The sequence below is a fragment of the Bos taurus genome, chromosome 20 (assembly GCF_002263795.3).
Source record: "Bos taurus isolate L1 Dominette 01449 registration number 42190680 breed Hereford chromosome 20, ARS-UCD2.0, whole genome shotgun sequence".
Taxonomy (NCBI): domain Eukaryota; kingdom Metazoa; phylum Chordata; class Mammalia; order Artiodactyla; family Bovidae; genus Bos; species Bos taurus.
Window position 1 is genome coordinate 41,430,112 of NC_037347.1, and position 19,089 is coordinate 41,449,200.

At 43.0% G+C, this 19,089-nt stretch overlaps 1 protein-coding gene and 1 pseudogene across 1 annotated transcript in view; one reads left to right on the forward strand and one right to left on the reverse strand.

The window, feature by feature from the left end:
* Positions 1 to 292: 292 nt before the first annotated feature.
* LOC614117 (heme oxygenase 1-like) lies at positions 293 to 6,162 on the reverse strand (annotated as a pseudogene).
* A 3,356-nt stretch (positions 6,163 to 9,518) lies between these two features.
* The window catches only part of GOLPH3 (golgi phosphoprotein 3), a 51,950-nt gene continuing 42,379 nt past the window's right edge, over positions 9,519 to 19,089 (forward strand). The window contains 1 exon segment of the mRNA NM_001075948.1: positions 9,519 to 10,044. Within this exon segment, the coding sequence (NP_001069416.1) occupies positions 9,820 to 10,044 (225 nt within the window). The 5' untranslated portion in view covers positions 9,519 to 9,819.

A 19,089-nucleotide genomic window follows, 5' to 3' on the forward strand; every position in this document is an offset into this window, starting at 1 on the left:
TGCTGCTACTGCTAAGTCAGTTCAGTCGTGTTCGACTCTGTGCGACCCCATAGATGGCAGCCCACCAGGCTCCCCTGTCCCTGGGATTCTCCAGGCAAGAACACTGGAGTGGGTTGCCATTTCCTTCTCCAATGCATGAAAGTGAAATGTGAAAGTGAAGTCGCTCAGTTGTGTCTGACCCTCAGCGACCCCATGGACTGCAGCCTTCCAGGCTCCTCTGTCTGTGGGATTTTCCAGGCAAGAGTACTGGAGTGGGGTGCCATTGCCTTCTCCGTTGATCCCTTGAGAGCTCCTTAAACTATATAATCCTAGAATTTGTGTGACAGACTGTTACATAAAGAAATAAAAATATTTTTATAGTTTATCTAGTCTGTGTATTTCTTTGATGTTTATTTGTTTTCTTACTTGTAATTTTCAATGAAGGTAAACAAAAATACCTTGTTCTATATTTCTTTAAAATTTTAAATCCTCATCCAAACTTATTGGTTAAAACTATGAGCTTATGTTTTATTATTTCAAAAGTATGTTTATTATTCATCACCAAAGAGCAAACTTTGTTCAAGACATTTTAATTTAAAAATTAAGAAGCCCCTATTACAAAAAGTACATTTTTAAAAAATCCAAAAAAAATTTTCTCAATAATATAGCATCTTGGAACACGCTTGTAGCCAGACCTAATTCAAAGATCCCTACCTTTTGTTAATAACAGATTTATTGGAATATAATCTATGTACCACACAATTCATCCTTTTAAATTCTATAATTCAGTGGTTCTCAGTATCTTCACAGAATTGTGCAACCGCCACTATTAGTTTTAGAACATTCTCATCATCCCCCAAAGAAACTTGGACCCATTTAACAGTCATTCCCCATGCCCTTCCAGTCTCCCCAGCCCTGGGCGATCACTAATCCACTCTCCATTTCTATGTATTTGCTCATTCTAGACGTTTCCTATAAAGAGAAGTGCACAGTATGTGATCTTTTGTAACTGGCCCCTCCAGATAGCATCGAGTCTTCAAAGTTTATCCGTGCTGTAGCATGTATCAGCGCTTGCTTTTTGTTGCCTAATATTTCGTGATGTACTTATACTACATTTTATTTATCCATATCAGTTGATGTATTTGGGTTGTTCCTACTTTCTCCCCCCCTATTATTATGAATAATGGTGCTATGTATATTCACTTACAGGTTTTTGTGGAAAATATGTTTTCATTTATTTTGGGTATATACGTAGACATGGAATTGCTGGGTAATATGGTAACTTGATGTTAAAACCTTTGTCAAAGGGTTTTCCAAAGTGGTGCACTATTTTATCTTATAACTACTACTCGGGTTCCAGTTTTTCCACATTATAATACTTATTAATATAGGTTTTTTTTTTATTATAGCCATTCCAGGGGTATGAAGTGGTATCTCATTACGGTTTTGATTTGCTCTTTCCTGATGATATTGAACATCTTTTCATTTGCTTATTGGCTATTCTTTTATCTACTTTGGAAAGTATATACCTATACTTTGCCTATTTTTTTCAATCAGGTCATGTAGCTTATTATTTGGCATAAACATTAGCAACCAAGGCCATGGTACTGTTAAACATCTCCCTCCCCAGCCCTCACATTCCATCCCAACCCTGCTATAAAAACATAACAGAACACAACAAAATACCACAGTTCAGTCTGAGATGGGAACAAAAAGTAGCTCCAACAAAAACAAGATGGAAACACAAGACACAACATCTTCGAACTGTTATACAAAAGCTGCCATGGCCCACAGGGCAGGGGGTCAAAAGGAGACCTCAGACCTAGGCCATTCAGAGGTTCAGGACAGCTTTCCCTTCTGGCTACATCTTCTGGGCTCTGCTGCAGGAACAGGAAGAGGAGGCTGCTGAGGGGCTGGGCAGGACCCCTCCTCCCACTCTGAAGTTCAGGTCACTGACTGGAGTGCTTTTGGTTGGGGGAGATGTCGCAGGCTCCTTCCAGAGAGAGGGACACAGGGAGACACCAGGGGCCCCAACAGCTGCCCCTCCCCCGCTCCATGCCCATGGTGAGAAAGTTAGCTGAGCCCCTCCCCAGAAAGAGTTCATGGCCTTCAGGAAGCCAGCACGCTTGTATTCACATGGCATAAAGCCTCAAGTTGACCGTGGTCACCAGAAAGCTGACTGCGAGGACCCATCGCACAAGCGGCGCCTGGGAGATGCCGCTGCGCTGGGGCTTCCTCCTGGTCCGCCGTGGTGAGAGTGGAGTCTTGCGCCTTGCTGCCTGTTCGCCTGCGAAGCTCTGGTGTCCGCATATGGTCCTAGTCCTTGGCGTTGTGGGGTCAGCAGCCCCTGCAACCCCTTAAACAGCTGCATGTTGTGTAGGAAGGCAGTCTTGGCCTCGTGCAGGACCCACTGCCCCACCTCGGGGGTCCCCTCGAGAGTGTTTATGCGGGAGCCGTACAACTAGCTGCTTGAACTCGGTGGCGCTGGTGATATTGGGGAAAGTGAAGAAGGCCAGGCCCTCCGGAGCTGGGCAGGCCTAGGGCCTTCTGAGCGATCTTTTTGAGGACGTGGCACTCTGGACGGGTCGCCCAGGTAGCGGGTGTAGGCGTGGGCCACCAGCAGCTTGAGCTCTTGGAGTCTCGGCACCGAGTGCGAGGTGGCCTGCGCATACGGGATGCCCTCTTGCCCGCGGGCCCGTACTGGAAGGCCACTTCCTGTTCCAGGGCGGCCCTGCGGTGCAGCTTTCCGGGGAGCTGAGGCGGGGCGTAGACCGGGTTTTCCTGGTTGTGTTCCATCTCCTCCTCCAGGGCCAAGGAGACGTGATGCAGAGACGCCATCACCAGCTTATAGCCTTCAGAGGTTACCCTCGCCCTTCTGATAGCTCTTCAAGAGCTCTGCATTCTCCTCCTGGGTGTGCACCTCCGTGGTGGCCTCCTTCATGTGTGTGAGTGCTAAGTCTCTTCAGTCGTGTCCAACTCTTTGCCACTCTGTGACCTGTAGCCAGCCAGACTCCTCTGCTCATGGGATTCTCCAGGCAAGAATACCAGAGTGTGTTGCTTGTGCCTTCCTCCAGGGGATCTTCCCCAACCAGCGATGAACCCCATGTCTCTTAAGTCTCTTGCATTGGCAGGTGGGTTTTTTTTACCACTAGAGCCACCTTCAGGGCCTCTGACAAATCCTGGGGTATGCTGTTGGCCTGCAGGTGCTCCTTCTTTCGGCTGCACTTGTTCCGGCTCTGGACTGGCTTCGAGGACTCTGGCTCTAGCCGCTCAGGCAGAGGAGGCAGCAGGGCGACTGTCTACTCTGCCTATTTTAAATTGGATTACTTGTGATTTTATTATTGAGTTGTAAGAGTTCTTTATATATTCTAGTTATAAGCTCTTTATCAAGTATATGATTTATAAAATTTTTTTCCCATTACACCAGTTGACTTTTGATTTTTTTTGATGGTGTCCTTTGAAGCACATTTTCTTAATGGTATTCTTTTAATAATGTTCAATTTATCTCTTTTTTGTTTTCTAGTTTGGGTTTTTGGTTATATCTAAGAAACCATTACCCAATTCAACAGCATGAAGCCAATTTTCATCTAAACATTTTATATTTTTAGCTATACATTTAGGTCTTTGATCCATCTTAAGTTAATTTTTGTATATGGTGTAAGGTAGGGTTCCACTTTATTTATTGGTATGTGGATAAATAGTTGTTTCTGTACCATTTGTTTTGAAAAGACTATTCTTTCCCATTGAATTGCCTTGGCAGCCTTATTAAAAATTGACTGACTACAAATGTGAGAGTGTATTCCTATTAACTTTTGTGAGAGTGTATTTCTAGTGTATGTGTGGTCTTATACTTATTTTAATTTTTTATTGAAGTACAGTTGATTTACAATGTTGTGTGTATGTGTGGTCTTAAAGTCTATTTTGCCTGATGGTTGCTGTTTTCATGATATATAGTTTACCACTCTGTTTTTCCCAACCTACCTGCATCTGTGGCATAACAAATTACAAGTTCAGTGTCTTAAAACACGGAGAAGGCAATGGCACCCCACTCCAGTACTCTTGCCTGGAAAATCCCATGGGCGGAGGAGCCTGGTAGGCTGCAGTCCATGGGGTCGCAAAGAGTCAGACATGACTGAGGGACTTCACTTTCACTTTTCACTTTCATGCATTGGAGAAGGCAATGGCACCCCACTCCAGTGTTCTTGCCTGGAGAATCCCAGGGACGGCAGAGCCTGGTGGGCTGCTGTCTATGGGGTCGCACAGAGTTGGACACGACTGAATCGACTTAGCAGCAGCAGCAGAAGCAGTCTTAAAACAACACACATTTATTATTTCAGAGTTTCTATCGGTCAGGAATTTGGCATAGCTTAACTGGATTTTTTGCTCAGAGTCTCACTTGATCAAAGTGTTGGCTGGGGTATATTCTCACCTGGAACTTGGAGTCCTCTTCCAAGCTCATTCATACTGTTGGCATAATTTAGTTGCTTTAGTTCTAAGATTGAGACCATCAGCTCTTAGAGATTACCCCTCTCCATGGCAGTTCACAACGCAGCTGTTTCAAGAGAGTGTCTCAGCTGACTCAAGTCTCTCTAATTAAAGAAGAGATGGCTTCACTTTCAAGAGAAAGTGATGATGTCACCTGATTATGCAGACCCACCCAGGATAATCTCTTTTGATTAACTCAGTGTGAATTTATTAAGGACCTTAATTACACCTGCACCATCCCCTCCCTTTTGCCATATTCTAGTGGTTAGAATGGGGTTTCCCTGGTGGCTCAGATGGTAAAGAATCCACCTGCAATGCAGGAGACCTGGGTTTGATCCCTGGGTTGGGACCCTGGAGAAGGGAAAGGCTACCCACTCCAGTATTCTTGTCTGGAGAATCCCATGGACAGAGGGGCCTGGTGGGCTACAGTCTATAGGGTTGCAAAGAGTCAGACACAACGGAGTGACTTTTACACACACACACAGTGGTTAGAAGTAATTTACAAAATCTGCTCCCACTGAAGGAGAGGGGATCCCACATACATGTAGATAGTAGGGCTGCAAGAATTATAAGGGCTATGTTACAATTATGCCTTTGATAGATGGGAGCATGGGAAGGAGCACAAATTCTCCATGTATGTTCCTTTTATCCATTTTTATTTTTGAAGTATGTGAATTTATTATCACTTACTCAAAAATAAAATTTTAGGAGACTCCTCTGGTGGTCCAGTGGTTAAGGATCTGCTTTGCAACGGAAGGGGATGCAGGTTCAATCCCTTGTTGGGGAACTAAGATCCCACATGTCGAGGAGCAACTAAACCCAAGCACCTCAATTACTGAGCCCACCCGCCTCAACTAGAGAGTCCATGTGCCACAGCAAAGCATTCTGTGTGACACAACGAAGATCCCATGTAAATAAGTAAATATTTAAAAAAATTTTTGTATCTTTGAAACTTTGCATATGTGTTTTTGGACCTGCTTGTCTCTTATGAAAAGACCACTTCCTGTACTGTAAAATCATTGCATCATTCTGAGGTTTTGGTTAAGAACATGGACTCTGGAGGCAGGCTGTGGATTTTGGGTAAGATACTTTATCTCTTTGTGCCTTTTCTGTAAAATAAGGCTAATTATAGCACATAGGATGTTGTGAGAACTGGGTTAACATATTAGTATCACCCAGATACTGCTGCTTGATAACACAAAATCTTAGTCACAATAATGAGCATTTATTTCACCAAGCATCAGGCTTGCAGTTTGCCAGATGTGCTTGGTTGGGCTGATTACTTAACGTCCCCAAGCTTCAGTTTCTTTGCAAAAAAGATGGGTTTGTTACTCTGGAATTCCCAGAAGGCAGGACCCAAGACAAAGGCTTTTGTGCTACTATTTTGTTACGGAGTCCATCTCCCAGGAATGGGGCGCACAGGACAGACGGATTGAGGCTTAAAGTGGGAGAGCCATATGTAGAATGTGTTGTTGAGCTTGCTGTAGCTTAGTATCACTGAGAAGTTGTATAAACGATCTAAAAACAATCCATTAGGGAAGAGACGGAGAAGGCAATGGCACCCCACTCCAGTACTCTTTCCTGGAGAATCCCATGGACAGAGGAACCTGTTGGGCTGCTGTCTATGGGGTCGCATAGAGTCGGACACGACTGAGTGACTTCACTTTCACTTTTCATGCATTGGAGAAGGAAATGGCAACCCACTCCAGTGTTCTTGCCTGGAGAATCCCAGGGAGGGTGGAGCCTGGTGGGCTGCCGTCTACGGGGTCACACAGAGTCGGACACGACTGAAGCACCTTAGCAGTAGCAGTAGCAGGGAAGAGAAAGGACAGCATTCATCCACCAGCTTGAACTGCTAACTCCTGAACATTTGGAGGTGACCCACATGGACATGAGGTATGGGACCAACAAGCTGCACTGCAGGAAGCAGTTGAAGTCCACACCTAACAGCTGCTAAGTCGCTTCAGTCGTGTCTGACTTTGTGTGACCCCATAGACAGCAGCCCACCAGGCACCGCTGTCCCTGGGATTCTCCAGGCAAGAACACCTGAGTGGGTTGCCATTTCCTCCTCCAATGCATGAAAGTGAAAAGTGAAAGTGAAGTTGCTCAATCGTGTCCGACTCTAGCGACCCCATGGACTGCAGCCTACCAGGCTCCTCCATCCATGGGATTTTCCAGGCAAGAGTACTGGAGTGGGGTGCCATTGTCTTCTCCTCGGGAAAGTATGCCTGGCACATTTCCAGCAGTCAATAAATAAATGGTCCTTGTTATTAGGAATATATATTTTGGTTCCCAAATATAATTTATTCTTCTCTTCCTTCCTTCCTTTGTTTTTTCTTTCTTTCCTTTCCTCCCTTTTTCTTTGTATAGAGACAAGGTGATTTGGAAGTCTACTTTGTAGAAAATAAGTAAGGAAAAAATGCTAGGAAAACTCTTAAAAAAAAAAGAGCAATGAAGTTACGTAAAGTCTGAACAATTTCAAAAGTATGATACTGTTGCAGGAATAGACAATGAGCATATATTTTTGTGGACAAAATGTAGCTATTCACTGTATTTATTATAGTATTGTTTCCAATAGCAAAGGACTGGAAACAGCCTAAATGTCCATCAATAGGGGTGTGACCAAAAAAATTATGGTATGTCTATACAATAGAATATGAAGCAACTGAAAGTAATCACAAACAAGCTCTTAAGTACTGATATATTTGTGTATATATGCCCGAGAATTTTAGTACCTGTGTGTAAGTCGCTCAGTTGTTTCTAACTCTTTGAGACCCCACAGACTGTAGTCCACCAGGCTCCTCTGTCCATGGAATTCTCCAGCAAGAATATTGGAGTGGGCTGCCATTCCCTTCTCCAGGGAATCTTCCCAAACGGAGGACTCAAACTTGGATCTCCTGCATTGCAGGCAGATTCTTTACCATCTGAGCCACCAGGGAAGTTCTTAGTACCTATACTGCATAACAAATTATTCCAAACTTAGTAGCTGAAAACAACAAATATTTATTATTTCACTGTTTTTGAAGCCATTTCAGGAATGGCTTAGCCTGGTGGTAGAGGTTCAGAATCTTTAATGAGGTTGTAATTAACAAATTTGTCTTCCCTGATGGCTCAGCGGTAAAGAATCTGCCTGTAATGCAGGAGCTACAGGAGACTTGGGTTCAATCCCTGGGTAGGAAAGATACCCTGGAGAAAGGAATGGCAACCCACTCCAGTATTCTTGTCTGGAGAATCCCTGGCGGGCTATAGTCCATAGTGTCACAGAGTCAGACACTACTGAAGTGATTTAGCACACATTCAGGGGATTCACTTCCAAGATGACTCACTCACACGGCTGTTGGGCAGGAGGCCTCAGTTCCTTTGCAACTAGGCCTCTTCATAAGGCTGCTTTAATGTCTTCATGACAGGGCAGCTGGCCTCCCTCAGATCTGAGAGAGAGGAAAGGAGAACAAGGGAGAAGTTGCAAACACTATTGTCCTAATCTGAGAAGTCACACAAAGTCCTGCCTGCCACATTCAATTCCTTTGAAGAGAGTCACAAAGTCTGGCCCACACTCAAGGGGAGGGGAATTAGGTTTCCCCTAATCTGCTAAGGTCTTTGAAAATCACCAAGGGAAGAGGGGAACAACTGGGTGAACAGGATCAGGGCTAGAATGAAGATTTTCACTGTATCTGTCTTCATACTCTTTAAACTATATATTTGACTATATTAATCAACTAATTATATTTCTTTTGAAAAGCAACATTTTAAACTATTTGTGAAAGAACTGGGGGGCGGGGAGTGGGGGGAAGAGGGAAAAAACAGTTGAACAGGATGCCAATGAAAGAAATTGGTTGAACTGAAATCGACCTTTGCTCAAACAGATAGGAAAAAGGAAGGGAACATTGTGCTCATCCTGCCCTCTTCTCCCCACCCCAGATTTAGCTTCCCATTTTCCGAGGCAGGGGGTGGTGGTGGTGGTGAAGGCCAGCATGAGTTCTGGATAATGGGTTTGTGGAAGGAAAATAACTCTGTAGCCAAAATGTTCCATGCTACGGTTTTACCGTGGGCGTTTCTCTCTTATTACAGCTTCAGTCCAGTTACATTCCTCCTATCTAAATCATTGTGAAGCCACAGCCTGTGGTCACTCCTGACTTTAAATAATGTCGGATGGCATACAATGCCATTTCTGGATACTGTTTTATGTGTAAGTTCCACTCTCCTGGCCTTCCAACGCCCTCCCCTCAGGTTTGACATCTATTCTTTAACAGAACGTGCACAGTCAAGCACGCCAAGAGAATTTAACCTAGTAATTAAATTGAAAGATTTAATGTGTGCAAAGACGTGGCATGAAACGCAACAGGTTTATTGTCTCTATAAAAAGCTCGTTAAGGTTGACTGTACTGACCTGTGCAGTGCTAACTGTACTCACTGCGCCCGGATAGGCAGGAGGGACAAAGTTTTACAAACCAAACTATTCAATTTGTTCTAACCTCTCTCTTCGTACCGTAATATACCCAGAAAAGCTAAAAGTCCGTTTTCAGGCTATGTAAACGCAGCTGCTCCTGAAGGGTCTGGGAATGTGGGCAGAGAGAGCGTTCTCTCCACGCTCCGTCGGCGGTGAGCAAAGTCCTTCCAGTGTTTCACCGGGACACCGGACTCCAAGCCCAGCCCCGCCCGAGGCCTACTCCGAGGATAGTGGTGTCTCGGGTGCTGTGGGCGCAGCTCCAGACGGATCATGGTTCGCCATCGCAAGGCCAAGGCTGCCCCGATTCGTTGAGGCCTTTCCAATGTCTACTTTCAGCCCCGGCTCCTTAGGGGACACAGGGGAAGGCGGACGGAGGAAGGACACGTCACGGGAAGAGGGGCGCGGGCCAGGCGCTGAAGGGACTCTAAGGAAACGGCGAGGGCCGGGGGAGTTCCAGGGGCCAGGGACGGGGGTCCTAGACCGCAGACCCTTGCCCCCGCCCACTCCCCGGCCCCCGGGTCCCTGCCCGCCGCTTCCGGCGCCCTCCGGGCCCGCCCCGCGCAGTCCGTGCCACATCCTCCAGTGACGTCAGCCGGCGCCGCCATATTGGAAAGGCGCCGCCGCCGCCGCTTCTTCCTCAGCCGCGTCCTCTTTTACCGCCTCCGTCTTGTTGCGGCTGCCTCACGGCCGCGGCCACAGAAAGTATAGAGCCCCTCGTCCGCCCCACCGACGCCGGGCCCACCCGCTCCCCCTCCGCCCGTCTCCTCATGACTGCATCCAGCCCCGCTGCCGACGGACGTCTCCCCAGTGCCCGGTCCTAACACGGAAGCGCGGGTCGGGGGCCGCGGAGGGAGGAAGAGGGAGACCCGGCAGGTCCTGCGTCCCTCTCGGCCCGGCGCGGCGGAGCCATGACCTCGCTGACCCAGCGCAGCTCCGGGCTGGTGCAGCGGCGTACCGAGGCCTCCCGCAACGCCGCCGACAAGGAGCGGGCGGCGGGCGGCGGCGGCGGCAACGACGAGGACGACGCGCAGAGCCGTCGCGACGAGCAGGACGACGACGACAAGGGCGACTCCAAGGAAACGCGGCTGACCCTGATGGAGGAAGTGCTCCTGCTGGGCCTCAAGGACCGAGAGGTGCGGGCGCGGCGGGCAGGGCGGGGGCGGCCGGTGCAGGGTCCAGGCGCCAGGCGGGAGCCCGGCTACTGGCTCCGCGCGCCTGCTCTCCGAGCTCCGCGCGCGGGAGCTCCCAGCTCACCCTCTCGCACTGATTGTTTGGATTTCCCTTTCTGGTTTCTCAATCACTCCTTTCATTTTGACTCCACGGCGGTCTCTTGCGTTCTCGCTTTTTTCCTCGCCTGTTTAACCCGAGTAAACCTTGGTACAATTCCCACGGAGTGCAGGTTAGCGTGAAACACTTGGAACCACCAGCGCCCTGAACCCATAGGTTCTGCAGGTTTTAGGACCTGGGAGAGGTCCACTGACATGCTTTCTGAGGACTGACAAGAAAGAACAACAACTTAAGGTGTATTGTTTGGAAATTTTGAAAAATTTCCGTGAAATGGTAATGGAAGCAAAAGTTTTATTTTTATTGTTAAAGTCCAACAAAATTTTCAAGAAACCTCCTGCAAATTGTCTTTCTAGGTAAACATGCTTTGGGTGAGAGATTATAATTTTATCATTTCGTCAGTTTTACTGTTCTCAAAAAAAAGTCTTGCAGTCTCAAAGAAGGAGGGACTTTTTCGTGGGGGTGCTTGAAATGCTAGGTTTGTGACTTGATGAAAGGCCTCAGCGTTTCGATAGATAACGTGTGTTCTCACTTTGAAACAATTATTTTCACGCTTATACCTTGTGAAAATATTCACACATAGAGGAGTTGGGAAAAATGCTACGGTGGACACCTATATACTCACCTGGGTTCTATAATTAACATTTTGCTGTATTTGCTTTATCATGTGTGTATCTGCAAAGCTGATTATTTTTAGAGACCTGCCGAGGGTCAGACGAGTGGATATTGTATAAATCATGTATGGTGAAGGGTCCCAGAAGCTTGTTATATATGGAAACTACAGACAGCACATTTTGAGAGTCAGATCCAAAAATATCTAAGTTTTTTTGTTTTTCAGTAGTTTTCCCAATTCACAGAGATGGGCAAAAAAAAAAAAAAAAAAAATCATGTTAAGGCAACTTTGTCATCTTTCTCCAAAACTTATCAGATATAGGTGAGTTTTATATGGATTGTTTGTGGACTCCTGATATTTAGTAATCTAATGAGTTAAAGTTTACCTTGATGGAAATGTCTGGAGTATTTGTGTTATCTAGGTTTCCAGTTTGCTCAGGTCTGTCTGATGATCACTTGATGTTCCTCTGGCCACGAAAGGGACTCAATATCTCTTTTAGTACCTGAGTTATGATGCAGCCAGGCTGTATATGAAATTTCTTTTTTCTCTTTGGAAAAACAAGTGAGGTATAGTGTCCTAGACATGTGATTTTAGGTTTATAAAAGGTTTTTTCAGCTTCAAAGTTTAGAATCTTGGTAATAAATGTTTTTATCTTTTTACTCTGGGACAAAAGTAACATTGTAAAAAATACTAAAAAAAGCAAAAGGAAGAAAACAAGTCTCGTCCATATTCCTCAGTGAGTATCTTCTTTGTAAGTTTTGAGACTTTTCTATGTGGATATATTCTTTGTGTAAAACTAAAACTTAAAAGCTAAACCAAAACTAGCTTTTGGACTTCTGAGTCACTGTAAATGAGAAATTAGAGTGAGAAAGTACCTTTTTGAGTATGTGTTACTCTGAATGTGGAAGCCAACTCCAGTATTCTTGTCTGGGGAATTCCATGGACAGAGAAGCCTAGCGGGTTACAGTCCATGAAGTCCCAGGAGTCTTGACACTACTGATCCATGTTTAAGCTGAAGAATATTAACATGCTATTTTCCCTTGATTGGTTTTCATGAAGATAATCTAAAGAATTTATTTGTTGCAACTTAATAGTGCTTACAAAATATAGAAAATTTGAAGTTCTTTGGTGACAGGTAATTGAGGCCATATGTTGTGTTTGTGTCAGAAGACACTATACTCTGCCATGTCCTGGCCAAGGTCCAGATGCTAATTCTGATCATTTCCACAACCACAGAGCGAAGGAAACTGTTTTCCCTTTAGCAGGCAAGTTCTTGGAATTGTGGTGGTGGGCGGGGTTGGGACTTTGCATTGCTTTAGAGGTTTTGGGGATTAACCTGTGTTTCCCCCTGTCCTCACATCTTTACATAATTAGCCCTGGCAACTCCTGCATTTGTATCTTTGTCCTTAGGAGATCCCACCCTCCCTTTCTCCCCCCCTCCCTTTCTCCCCCCCTCCCCCCTTCCTCCCCCTCCTGTCTTCTACTTGTATCATTCTTTTTAGGGACAGGAGTTACTCTCATGTAGGCTCTAGGCATTTATGCTTATTAATACTAGGTTTTAACTTATTAAATTTCATATTAACAAATTCTAAATTTTAGCTGTAATACAGAGCTCACTGCTTTAACTTTTTATTATTTTAATTTAATGTCCATCTTTGTCATAGCTGGGTACTTTTAAGATACTCAAAAGCTAAATTCAAAGGTTATGTTTGTCATTAATAATGGATACACTTTATGTATTTGTGAACTAACCTTAGATAGATAAAATTTGCTCAGTCCTTTCTGACTCTTTGCGACTCCATGGACTGTAACCTCTGTCCAGGATTCTCAGGGCAAAAATATTGGAGTGAGTAGCCATTCCCTTCTCCAGGGGATCTTCCCAACCCAGTAATCAAACTTGGGTCTTCCGCATTGCAGGCAGATTCTTTACCATCTGAGGCACCAGGGAAGCCCTAGAGCTAACCTTACTTGAAATCAAAACAAGGAAAATTTTGAAGAAATTGTGAGAGGTGAAATTAGCTTGGTTTTAATTTTTTTTAATAATGCTGAGACTAATGGCTTGTGAAAAATTACTTTTTGTTGAATAATAAACCTACAGAAAAGTGCACGTGAGTGTGAAGAATTTTCGCAAACTGAACACACCTGTTGAACCAACATCTACATCAAGAAACAACCTGAGCAGCTCTCCAGAAGCCCCACTTAATTTCCTTTCCAGTCACTGCCTGGTCCTCAAGGGCCACCACTTGCTTGACTTGAGAATTCAGCATAGTTTCCCCCTTTTTTGTATTTTAATTTGTATCTTTTGTAAAGCAAGTTTGTGACTTGCTTGTTTGACGTTGTCATTTGTTCATTCTCATTTTATTATCAACTTAACTTTTAGCACATTTACAATCTACAATATTAAAAAAATTCTTTTAACTCATATCCTGAATCTAGTATTCTCCTCCTCGCCTGTTTACTGAACAGAAGGCTCAGCTTGCCTGCCAGTGAGCAGATGGTCTGGCTTCAGATTACCTATTAGGGATAACTAAAGTTATTGTGAATTTCATTTCAGATTTTTTTTACCAATGATTTTACTTTCTGTCTTATTAAAACACAGATGCCTGGGCCCCTCTGGGGGTTCGATGCTTAAAGTAGGCAGAGGACATAGGTATTGAAGTAAATAATGAGTAGCCCACAACAAGATGGCAGATAGGTTTATACTTGAATTCAACTTCCAAATAGCAAGATTTCTGCAATCTCTCCTGTGTTTAAGAGGAAGAGACAGCAAACAAGCTAGGTGTGTCCCCTCCCAACTATTTGATTTTTCCATAGATGCCTCCTATAGTCATTGTTTTCTGAATGCCTCATTGAGAATTAAGTGAAATAACTGGTGTCATATACTTTTAAATATCTTCATTCATGGAACATCTTAGTGGTTTAAAGTTGGATTTGATTGTATTAAATGACCAGGTATAATTTAGAGTGGAATGTGAAATAGCAGAGTGGAAAGATATGGTGTAGTCTTGATCTGAGGTATATCCTTTGCTTTCCATGTTGTTCAAATGCTCTGAGCCTCAGAGCTCTCTAAAATGGAGACGTAGACCTCTCCTGTAGTTTTGACGACTGTTGTGAACATTTCTTGTTTTACCCTTCACGTTGTTCTTTTAAGGTTTTATTTTGCCTAGGGTGTTTCCCATTGTATACATCCCCGGGATGCCCTATTGAAGCATTCACCCCTTCCCTTTTGTAGTGTAGTCAGACCTAGACTTGTCCAACCTTTTGTTTTCTCCTTGGACTTTGGATCTTGAGAGCAGAACCAGAGGCTTTGGGGATTTTGGAGGACCTGTCAGTTGATGCATTGGAGAAGGAAATGGCAACTCACTCCAGTGTTCTTGCCTGGAGAATCCCAGGGACGGGGGAGCCTGGTGGGTGACTAGCTGTGGGGTCGCACAGAGTTGAACACAACTGAAGCAACTTAGCAGCAGCAGTGGAGCATCAGTGTGTGGGTAAGATTGTTCTCTGATTTGTTTTAGATTCCTTCTCCCTAGCCCTGTGGTGCTTGTCTTTTCCATCTTGATTTCCCAGGCATCTTTCAATTTTGTAAGCTTTAAGAACCTTCCAGTAAAGTCCCTTTTTAAAGATGGCCACAGTCAGTTTTTGATGTTTTGAATGCTTGCAGGTAAGAACCTTAATGTGCTAATTTAACTCTGTATCTTGAAAAATAAGTAGATGCTTGAGCTGGATAATACACACTTAGGGTAAAATAGTTAAGTTTAACTAAAATGATAGAACTGTCTTTTGTGTGACTTTTAAATTAGCTCTAAAGAGTGATCTAAAAGTGTTCCATTTTTGGAGTTTCCCAAGATTTCTACTTTGACGTACAGTACTTATTATGATGGATAACTTAAAAAAAAAAAATTCTCCTTCCTGTACATGCAGTAATACACATATCTGCATATCAAATCTGTTAATGAGAAATTCATTCAATACTGAGTATTTAAAGATGTGTTAAGATTTTAGTAATTTAAAGTATAATAAAGACTTCTAGGTTTTAGAATTTTGTTATTCCTTTAATAAAAATAATGTGCTGTTCATACTTTTGAATGATTTGAGGGATCATTTATTTTTTCAGGTGCATTTAAGAGGACACACATATGAAATATTAGTTATAAAATTAGTTTTTGGAGTTCACTGAACCACTTGATTGTATCTTTTACATAAGATTTTATATTAGTGAAATTACTTTTCTTCAGGGTTCTCTTACAGTGTGGCCAAAATACTGATTCACTTTATATGTCATACTGATGTTTGATATTTATTCATTTTAAACCATCTGAGCATTCCTGTATGGATCATTTGTGATTATCTTTTAGAATTACACTTTGAAGTTATTTTGATCAAATATTTAGGCATACTTTTTGACATTTAAAGAGATAACCTATTATAGTCATTGTCCACTCATATGTAAATCTCAAAAGACTGTAAAATGCATTGTACTTGTCCAGTTATGTTGTGTTAAACTTGGCCCAACACTGCTTTATGTCCAAGCAAACTTTCTGCTTTGTATCTGCATAATTTTTCTATTAATCAGAGTAAATTGTATCACTCAGAGTTGCTGTAGTCTTTGTTTAGGGGATTTTATTTTCATGGGAGTGTCCTTCTGAAGCCGCTCAAAGAGATGGCTTGTCCTCCCCCTGTTTCTTCGATTTAATAAGAGTCATGACAAGTAACTGTTCAAGCTGGTTTTAGAAAAGGCAGAGGAACCAGAAATCAAATTGCCAACATCCGCTGGATCATGGAAAAAGCAAGAGAGTTCCAGAAAAACATCTATTTCTGCTTTATTGACTACGCCAAAGCCTTTGACTGTGTGGATCACAATAAACTGTGGAAAATTCTGCAAGAGATGGGAATACCAGACCACCTGACCTGCCTCTTGAGAAACCTGTATGCAGGTCAGGAAGCAACAGTTAGAACTGGACATGGAACCACAGACTGCTTCCAAATAGGAAAAGGAGTTCGTCAAGGCTGTATATTGTCACCCTGTTTATTTAATTTATATGCAGAGTACATCATGAGAAACGCTGGACTGGAAGAAACACAAGCTGGAATCAAGATTGCCGGGAGAAATATCAATAACCTCAGATATGCAGAAGACACCACCCTTACGGCAGAAAGTGAAGAGGAACGAAAAATCCTCTTGATGAAAGTGAAAGTGGAGAGTGAAAAAGTTGGCTTAAAGCTCAACATTCAGAAAACGAAGATCATGGCATCCGGTCCCATCACTTCATGGGAAATAGATGGAGAAACAGTGGAAACAGTGTCAGACTTTATTTTTCTGGGCTCCAAAATCACTACAGATGGTGACTGCAGCCATGAAATTAAAAGACGCTTACTCCTTGGAGGGAAAGTTATGACCAACCTAGATAGCATATTCAAAAGCAGAGACATTCCTTTGCCAACAAAGGTCCGTCTAGTCAAGGCTATGGTTTTTCCTGTGGTCATGTATGGATGTGAGAGTTGGACTGTGAAGAAAGCTGAGTGCTGAAGAATTGATGCTTTTGAACTGTGGTGTTGGAGAAGACTCCTGAGAGTCCCTTGGACTGCAAGGAGATCCAACCAGTCCATTCTGAAGGAGATCAGCCCTGGGATTTCTTTGGAAGGAATGATGCTAAAGCTGAAACTCCAGTACTTTGGCCACCTCGTGTGAAGAGTTGACTCATTGGAAAAGACTCTGATGCTGGGAGGGATTGGGGGCAAGAGGAGAAGGGGACGACAGAGGATGAGATGGCTGGATGGCATCACTGACTTGATGGACGTGAGTCTGAGTGAACTCCGGGAGTTGGTGATGGACAGGGAGGCCTGGTGTGCTGCGATTCATGGGGTCACAAGGAGTCGGACACGACTGAGCGACTGATCTGATCTGATGACAGGTAACAAAGGAGAGAACCCGTCTTCATTTTGAAATTGATGCCATGGCTTTAGGTTTCTCTGATCAAAGCTTGAAAGCTGCACCCTGTTTCAATAGTATTGTACAGTATTATAATCTAGTGAATCTTGAGGTTTTAAATTAGGTATTAAAGATAAATATATATACACACACACATAGTAGGGCGTTATTTTATTCATATTATCTTGTATTACTAGTTGTTTGATAAATCTCTGATCTGCAAGAATACAATTAATGTTAAAGTACATTATTGCCAGAAAGAATACTTCTGGTAAATATAGTCTTAAGCTGAAAAAGTTAAATTTTAAATTAAAAAAAAAAAGCCTTTATTTTTAAACAGTAAATTGTATATGATTTACATACTTTTTTAATACAGAAATTCTTAAATTGGAGTCAAAGGATGGAGTTTAGAAATTCTGTGAACATTCTGTAGTTGTATGTATTGTGTGTGTATATTTTTCTAGAGAAAGGGAACATAGCTTTTGTGAGGTACTGTTTCTTTTAGTTTAAGTTTTTTGTTTTGGCTGTGTTTTGTCTTCTTTTTTTCCTCTTGAAAATTGACTACAGAAAATTTCAGGTTTCAGGGTTGTGAGTTGGATTTTCAGTTGGAAATAGGAAGCCAGCATTTCTGTAGCTTGGTCATCTTGCTAGATGACATTTGCAAATTGTGTAACTACCACATACAGAGTTCTAATACTGTCCGTGTGTTTATCACGTTTATTGAGCTAAGCCTTTGATGAGATGCAAATATTAGGAAGAAGGTCTCTGTCTTTAAGCCCTTTTAATTTCAGTTCTCTGGGTCAAAACTTTTACAGTAAACTAAAAAACTAAACTGTGTTGCTGTCATAGAATTTTTCCATGGTGAGTATCTCAGCCTGGCATATAGCTCCCATACAGGAAATATTTACTATACTTAGTAAAGCATGTATTTTCATTGAGGGTCATGTCATCCCTAAGGGAGAGAAAATTGGTTCTGGGGATGGTGATGAAAAATTCTTACTCCTTTTATGTATAAAGCATAGATACACATACAGTATATAAACCGATCAGGTGGTGCTAGTGGTAAAGAATCCGCCTGCCAGTGCAGGAGACTCAGGAGATGTGGATTTGATCCCTGGGTCTGGAATATTCCCTGGAGAAGGAAATGGCAACCTACTCTATTAATCTTGCCTGGAAAATTCCATGGACAGAGGAGCCTGTCTACAGTCTGTGGGGTCTGAAAGAGTTGGACGTGACTGAGTACATACGGTGTGCCATCTTACCAAAATTTTATGGGAGAGGATGTGGTTAGAGAAAACACTCTTTGAGAAAGCTCCTTTAGGGAACAGAAATGGGAAGAAAAAGTTGAGAAATACTGAAATAAATTAATATTGAAAATACTGAGTTTGTGCTTAGCTGAGATTTAGATCTTTTTCTCTTGATAGTTTTTATTGTAATAGAATTTGACTAGTAGTTTGGTAGTAGGACGAATAATTTTAGTATATTGAACTGTAGGGAGTTGTAAGTTAAACTTTAAGAACAAAATTATCCTTGTTGGTTGATAATTTATAGGTAAAGTCTTTGTTCCCCACTCTCTACCCTCTGCCCTTTGAAGAAACTGGAATTAAAGGACTGCATTTAAATTGCCGACTGTTATTTTTACTCTGGTTTCATTTTCTAGTTCCGGTTTCTTAAATGCAACTGTTAAACAGTTTTATACCATGTTAACAAAATAAGCCCAGAAATAGCATTTTAAGAATTTAGCTTAAATTTCAGTTCAGTCACTGAATTGAGCTGCTCATTTAATTTTTTTGTCTGTACACTGTTATAATGGAAACAGATTTAGTTCAGTCCAACTATTGAACATCTGTGTGCCAGTGTCTTTGCTGGTGGTGAAGTTCCAAGGAAAATCCTCTTACCTCAAGGAGCATCCAGTCTATATAGAAGACAGATTTGCAAGTGGTTCCAATAAAATAAGTTATTGACTTAAATGGAAATACAAGTGTTAAGTGCAATAGTGGATTCCTTGGATCAGGAATCAGAAGATTGCCATATTTCTTGACTTCTAGCCCTGCTCTTGACTAGTTAGAAGGGTTAAGGTAACTGCTTTGAATTTTTGCTGCTGCTAAGTCGCGTCAGTCATGTCCGACTCTGTGCGACCCCATAGACGGCAGCCCACCGGGCTCTGCCGTCCCTGGGATTCTCCAGGCAAGAACACTGGAGTGGGTTGCCATTTCCTTCTCCAGTGCATGAAAGTGAAAAGTGGAAGTGAAGTTGCTCAATCGTGTCCAACTCTAGCGACCCCATGGACTGCAGCCTACCAGGCTCCTCCGCCCATGGGATTTCCCAGGCAAGAGTACTGGAGTAGGTGGC